General features: G+C 49.8%; 1 protein-coding gene across 1 annotated transcript; it reads right to left on the bottom strand.

Annotated features, from left to right (window-relative positions):
• Positions 1-3,770: 3,770 nt before the first annotated feature.
• Positions 3,771-6,910, bottom strand: LOC117844129 (protein MAIN-LIKE 1-like). Its single transcript, XM_072291947.1, has 3 exons — positions 5,230-6,910; positions 4,781-5,108; positions 3,771-4,706 (listed from the first exon to the last, which is right to left on the bottom strand). The coding sequence occupies exons 2-3, from the start codon at positions 4,978-4,980 to the stop codon at positions 4,004-4,006; spliced, it is 903 nt and encodes a 300-aa protein (XP_072148048.1). The 5' UTR covers positions 4,981-5,108; positions 5,230-6,910; the 3' UTR covers positions 3,771-4,003.
• Positions 6,911-7,424: the final 514 nt, after the last annotated feature.

The following is a 7,424-nucleotide window of genomic DNA, read 5'->3' on the forward strand; positions in this document are numbered from 1 at the left end:
ATCGACGTCGCACTAGAGGTCCAGCGATTGCGGGAGAGGGCTGCCCAGCTGGAGGTGGAGATGGAGTTCGATCGGCGGCACAGCGGCCGGGTCGACGGAGAGCGCGGCCCTTACAGGCAGCGTGGCTCTCCCTCCCCGGACCGTCGTCATGGCCGCCACGGGGCCCATGCTGTTGTCAGGGAAGTTGGCCCCGGTGGTGGGTGGCCTACCCTCACCAAGACCAACTACGTCGAGTGGGCTGCGGTGATGAGGGTGAGGCTCCAGGTGCGGCACATGTGGGAGGCAGTCCGGTACGGCGACGTCGACTACGATGAGGATCGACGGACGCTGGACGCCCTCATCGCTGCAGTCCCGCCCGAGATGCAGTTCTCGCTTTCCCAGAAGCGAACTGCCAAGGAGGCTTGGGACGCCGTCGCTGCGGCACGCATCGGTAGCGATCGCGCCCGCAAGTCCACACTGCAAGCACTTCGCAAGGAGTGGGAGAACCTGGCCTTCAAGCCAAGTGAGGACATTGATGACTTTGCTCTCCGTCTCAACACTCTGTTGCAGAAGATGGTGCAGTACGGCGACGACACCTACGGCGAGGAGAGAGCTGTCGAGAAGCTCCTCCGCTGCGTACCCGAGAAGTACAAGCAGATCGCTCGCTCGATCGAGTCTCTACTGGACCTCTCCAGGATGTCGATCGAGGAGGCGATAGGTCGCCTCAAGGTCGTCGACAGCGATGAGTCACAGCCTCCCTTGGGGCCTGTCATCATTGGCGGGAAGCTCCATTTCACTCAGGAGTAGTGGGAGGCCCGCCAGGGTGATCGGAAGAAGGGGGAGCCTTCTTCCTCGACAGGCGGCCACAGGCGCGGCAAGCCACGCAAGGCGCCCAAGGCTCGACGAGGTGCCGAGGGCGGTGCGCGAGGAGGCGCCCAGGGTGGTGCTGGCGGCGCGCGAGGAGGTGCCTAGGGTGGTGCTGCCGGCGAGCACAGGCCGCAACGAGACGACACGTTCCGCAACTGTGGCAGGCTTGCCGACTTTTTTATTTTTTGGCCCTTTTTCGGAAAAAATCTCACAAATAGGCCCCTGGTGAAACCAATTCCGAAAATGGACCCTCAGCTTAGCGCCAGGCTGGCTGGTGCCAAGGTATAACGTCTTGGCGCCAGCCGTCCTAGCGCCAAGGTCCCCACGTCCTGCCTCCGATGTGGCGGGCGCCCGCTGACGTGGCGCGGAGGCTTGGCGCCAAGATCCATGGCGCCAAGCCTCGGCGCCAAGATCCGTGGCGCCAAGGCTCGGCGCCAAACCTTGGCGCCATAGATCTTGGCGCCGAGGCTCGGCGCCAGCCTCCCTGGCGCCAAGCCCCCAACCATATATACCGCCCCTTCTTCCTGCCCGAGAGTTCCTCCTCATTATTCTCCACTCTCTCGGGTTTTTACTCTCCCTACTTTGCCCTAGACTACGAATCGACATTGTAGCTTAGGAAACTTTCGTTTGATCCGTGGATCCTGAAGAGCAAGGTATCCTCTCTCCGTCGTACCTTTTTTTTCACATCGATTCGCTATATATTTCTTGCATTTTTGAACTTAGGGTTTCATGCAAATGTAGGATGCCGAGGCGTGGAAAAGCTAAGAAACTAAGGTAATCTCAATGCCCGTAGTTATGTTATATACTCATTGTTGTGGACCAAATGAAAAAACCTTAATTGTAGGTTTATTCTTAAGTGCGTTTGATTCATAGAACGAAATAAACAAAATTGTAGTTATGGCGCAAAGAAGATCGGAAATGCGTTCGATCCATTGCCTCTGCCTAGTGGTGTTCCAGTGCCGATGTGCTTTTGCGGCGATCCTTGCAAGGTAGCCAAGTCCGAAAAACATGCCACGTATAGGCAGAGGTATTGGATGTGTTCCAACTTTGCGTTTGAACCTACACTTCGTCAGCGCCGCATTAACATGTTGGTAAGGAAATGTTGTTGTCTTATAATTATTGTTCATAATTTTTTTGTTTTATAACAATTGCATTTGTTGTAGACCCCTCCACCGCTATGTGATTTTGAGCAGTGGATCGACACTGAGATCGATCCTGAAGACAAGGAGTTTTTGGAGTATATGATGCGCTGGGATGCAGAGAGGAAGGAGGTGTACGAGAAGAGGCTCGTAGAGGAGGCTGCGGAAAAGGAGCACAAGGAAGAGGAGGAAAGGAGGCGGGTTGCTGCGAACAGGGAGGAGAGAGAGAAGAAGCTTGAGCGGGCACGCCGAGCGAAAGCAGCGGTTGAGGAGAATCCCGATGCCTTAAGGAAGGGAAAGTGGCCTCGTTGCACTCAGTAGCCATATTTAGGTTCTAGTTCTATGGTTTATTTATGAACAATATTTTCTACTGTGAGACTTTTATTATGTTGTCATGTAATAATGCACTTTAAGTAAGGACACGCAATTTGTAGACGACATATGTTCATTTTGCGATGTAATGCATTTCGAAGTCATAGTGTACTGAAATATCCGTAGAAAATAAAAATGGTACTTGTTAGCGAAATTTCGGCAGAATTTCCCCTACTTGTTCATGCAATCCATACAAAATTACGAGATGAATAGTGAATATAAATACAAGCATAGAAACATAGAAGCATATGACACAAGCATATGACACATTTAGAATAGAATCCACAATAGTTCAGAATGAAAGTACTTATATATACAAATAGTCCATATGATACAAAGTTCGCAATCAGAGTCATCACTGCCTCCTAGTCTTACCCTTACCCTTGTGACCAAGGGCGTCGGTGCCTGGAGTGTAAGGACAACGTGGACGACGTAGTCTAGTGCCCCCTACAACCTGTGTAGGCTGAGTCAAGGGAGCCTCCTGGAGCTGAGACGGGCCAATCTCCTCGGCCCTCTGCTCATCGTCGTCGTCATCGTCGACTTCCTCGGATGCAATTGATTTGGAACCTGAGGGGCCTTGGCTGGACGTACCGACGCCTCCTTCGCGCAGGGATGGAACGTGCACGTCTCGCGTCGTGGCAGTCCTGCAACCACAACGAGCAGCGGCACGGCGAAGCCGATTTGACAATCGCTGCAGTAGTAAAAACAAGTTACACAAATGAATAATGTAACGTATTAATAAAGTATTAGAAAGAATAATTTGAGACTTACCTCTAGGAAGCTCCCAATCTCGGGGTCCCTAACTCGTGGACGGATATGCTCTATATCTCTAACCGAGTTTTGTAGGGTACGCCCCTGCAACAAATGACTAAGTCACTAAAGCAATAAATGACTAAGTCACTAAATGACTAAATGATTAAGTTAGATGATCACTAAGTCCTTATCTAACTAACTAAATCTCTAAGTAACTTAACATAGAACATAGAAAACTGAAGCAATTGTCTTACCATCCTATCCAGGATTGGTCCTGCCTCCACCTGTCTTCCCGCACGAGTACTCTGATCGTACACCGTGTCTTCATCGTCGGATGACTGGATATCGGCGTAGTCATCTTGCGTCCACGCTTCCCTCAGCCTGTGCCGCGTCACACCTTGGTACCAGCTCTGGTAGTGCCTGTACGCACTGTTTGTGTGCGGCTCATTGTTCTCGTCCACGTTCTCCTCGAATAGGTCCCATTCCTGAATGTATGCGTGGTGGAACGTGGCCCACTCGGATACCTTCCTTTTCTTCTTTCGATCCACGCTGCACGTCACGTTACACGTTACTGTTAGCCAAAATTTAGTTAATAGTATTGAAATATATGAAATAGGAAAAGACTTACTTGTGTAACTCTATACTAGTCGAGGTCGCCTGTGGTGGCCAAATCTGCCTCATCCCAAATTGACGTGCGACTCGATGTGGCAAGTGGTACTCGACAGCATAGAAGCAAATAAGAGGGCACACCATCCTATAAATATCATCGTCCGTCGCACACATGAAGCTAAGGAGAAAAGGAAGTGGATCGTCTCCGTCGTAAGGCTGCCAATTTACCTGCAAAATTTGAATCAAAAACGTTAGTTGTTATACTAAAAGATTACAAAGCATGTCTAAAAAAAATCACTTACACTATGAGCAGTGAGCGCATCTATCTCGTTGATGTAATCAAGGTACGCGCGGTCCAACCTCGTATGGCTAACCTTAACCGGATCCCAAATATATGCCCATGTCGGCTGTCGTCTCGGCGGCTCACCTGGGAACCACGGTCGACGCGGCATAATCTCGGGCCGACCAACAGGAAGACGGGACCACATCCATAATTGCAACAGGTAGACACACCCACCAACTGACGGGGAGCCCGAAGTCCGACGGCACGCCTCGCACAGCTGCCGGTATAGAAAGCACAACACAGCTGATCCCCAGCTGTAAAAACCAGCCTGGTGCCAGTCAGTGAGGCAGTGGATCCACATCCAAGACGCTGTGTCACCTGTAGCGTCTGGGAAAAGAACGCAGGCAAAGAGGTGTAGTATCCACGCCCTGCAGTAGTGCCCAACTGTCTCAGCATCCGCGTCCTGGGGGCAGTGGCCGAAGTGTTCCCGCAGCCATGAGATTAGCATTCCAGATGTGCGAGTCCCCTGCTCCTCAACCTCTCGCCCCAGGAAGGCTGCGACTCGTGCTCTCCAACCATCTGAGACGCACGGCCCAGTGACTGGCTGGCCCCGAATCGACAGACCCAGCATCTTCTGACAGTCCTGTAGGGTCACTGTCATCTCTCCGAACGGGAGGTGAAAACTGTGAGTCTCGGGTCGCCACCTACATTTCGCCGGATTATTATTTGATAACATGTAAAGACATAACAAAATGAATATGATTAGTGGTAACAGTACCTGTCAACCAACGCAGTTATAGCCGCTGAATTGAACTTGGGCATCCCACGACGAACCTGATACGAGATGACATCTAGGCCAGCCATCTGTAGCAAAGGAGTGTAGCGGTCGTCGTACTGCAGCGCCAAAAACCCATCATGGGCTCTAGAACGAAGGAGCGGAAGGACCTGCATGCAAATAAACCGAGTCAGAGATTTCATAGAACACAAGACGTGGACGCTCGCAAAGCTTTAATCATGAATTGTAAATTATTACCTGCCCTCCCGCTATAAGACGACCTCGGTGGGTCTGGTCGTACGCCTGGTCTAGAAGGTGGAAGTGCGCCATCCTACAAAAAGGCAAAAAGAAATAAGATTAGTAAACAATAAATCATGAAGTTAGAGATGTAGAAACACAACCTGTATGAATAAAACACATATCAAGTAATGAAAAAAAGGTACTAGTCGCACCTCACTAATTTGCCAACGGCAAGTGCGTGAATTATGACCCAATCTGCCGCACTTGCCGCACTCGTTCTGTTCTGGATCAGCAAGAAATGGTGTTGCTCTACCACGCCTCGTTCTTCCGGATACCTGATCCATAGTCATGTTATGCCTCGTCCGCTTCCTTGTTCCACGTTTGTTCCAACGGTATGCAGGATCCGCAACATATTTTGGCCCATCATACGGAGGCCACTCTCTAGGATCCCGGAAAGGCACGAAGCAGGGGCTCCATGTCCGCACAAGGGTGCCTACGCTGAACTCATGTGGTATCATGCTCTCGATATCAAAATTGCGATGCCTAGCTGCTGCCACCAAATGAGAACATACAAAGTGGTACTGCCTTGGCCTACCACAAGTGCACTTGAAATCTCGGAGAACTACCACATGTATCCTCGACTCTCGGATCTCACCGTCGGACGTTGTACCGCCCCTATGCTCCACCTGATAAGTCCCTGAGCCGAGATCAAAACATCGCACCTCATGTGTGGAAGCCCTTTCATTTGCAATGATGAGATGTCTCTTTGGTTTTTCAGCCTATCTCTCCCCAGCAACCTGCAACGCTTCTGCTTTTGCGTGTCTTTCATTGAACCACGCAACAAGCCTGTAGAAGGTGAATTCAACGATTGCGTTCATAGGCATACCACGTATCCCCAATAACAACTTATTGAATGACTCGGCCATGTTACTGCACTGAAACTCGTACCTCCAACCACCGGCGTCGTGAGATCTAGTCCACTTATCTAAATCTCTCATCAAACCAGCAAGCCATTGTCGACCTTCTGCATTTGTTGCGGTCCTTACCGTGCTGCAACTTGAAACAGATCAAAATTATCCTTCACACCATCCTTCCGAAGAAGGTTCTCCGCAAGGTGCCGAGTGCACCAACGATGATGCAAAGGTACATAACCCTCTATCTGTTCTTGCACAGCATGAAGTATGCCCTGATGCCTATCGGATATGACGCCAACCTCCCTACCAGGACCAACCACATGTATCCGGACTAGTCTTAAGAACCACCCCCAACTGTCATTGTTCTCCCTCTCAACCAATGCAAATGCCAAAGGAACCAACATATTGTTCGCGTCACAAGATATGGCTATAAGAAGTGTGCCTCTATATTTGCCAATCAAAAACGTACCATCAATAGAGAAAACAGGACGACAGTGCCTAAAGGCTTCCACAGACTGAGGGAAGCACCAGAACGCACGCCCGAATATCTGCCTCCCGTCCTCCTTCCAAGCATTTGGCTTTGGGATGTACTCATAATGCATGCCTGGATTCACCGCTTTAATTGCATTAAAAAGAACTGGCAGCTGCTCGTACCCAGACTCCCAATCCCCATAAATCATCCTCCACGCTCGCTGCTTAGCCCTCCAAGCTTTACCATAAGTTATCACATATCCTCCATAAATCTCCTCAACAGTTCTTATAATTGTTCTCACTTTCATGTTGGGTTGTTCCTTCAATATTCCCATCAATCGCTTCGCAATGAGGGTAGATGTTAGCTGCGGATGTCTCACTGTAAGCTCATGGTCAGCACAATTGTGTGGACCGACAACTTTTGTGATCTTCCACTTCCCGGTGATATTTTGCTTTCTTGCACAAACCCTCCATGGACACCGTTCCTTGTCACACACAACTGTGTAACGGCGCTCCACATATAAATGCAACACTTTGTATGGTCTCTTCCGTATCACCGCAAAGGCTTGCAACCATCTCTTCAATGCAGGAAGGTCCTTAAATACCCTACCCTCCTCAATAACCATACTAGGACCAGCTTCAGGAGCTTCTAGGAGCTCATCATCACGTCCTTCTGCAAATGCCTGATCGGAAAGAGTCAGGTCGCTAAACTCGTGAACTATCGGATCACGACGTCCGGGGAATATACGCCTGAACATCTCAATATCACTTTCTGTCATCTCTCCAACAGGACGATCATCATCAGAATCAAGATCCACTCCCATCTCGTATGCATCTTCATCATTCAAAACTTCAACACTATTAGAGCCACGCAATCTATCTCCACATTGCACTTGCACATCAACTAGAGGCACATCCACATTTTCTGGAATATCTCCTGCGCCATCAAGTACAAATATGAGTAAAGAATAAGTGGATGGAACGAATGGATTATCTTGTATCAATAGAAACCGGTGAGACAC

Source organism: Setaria viridis, chromosome 2, assembly GCF_005286985.2.
Source record: "Setaria viridis chromosome 2, Setaria_viridis_v4.0, whole genome shotgun sequence".
Classification (NCBI taxonomy): Eukaryota; Viridiplantae; Streptophyta; class Magnoliopsida; order Poales; family Poaceae; genus Setaria; species Setaria viridis.

Excerpts from the sequence above, each read along its gene's own strand:
- LOC117844129 (XM_072291947.1), bottom strand. The coding sequence starts at position 4,980 with ATGAAATCTCTGACTCGGTTTATTTGCATGCAGGTCCTTCCGCTCCTT. Across the intron at positions 4,707-4,780 it reads ATAACTGCGTTGGTTGACAG|GTGGCGACCCGAGACTCACA; the intron begins GTACTGTTACCA and ends GGCGAAATGTAG.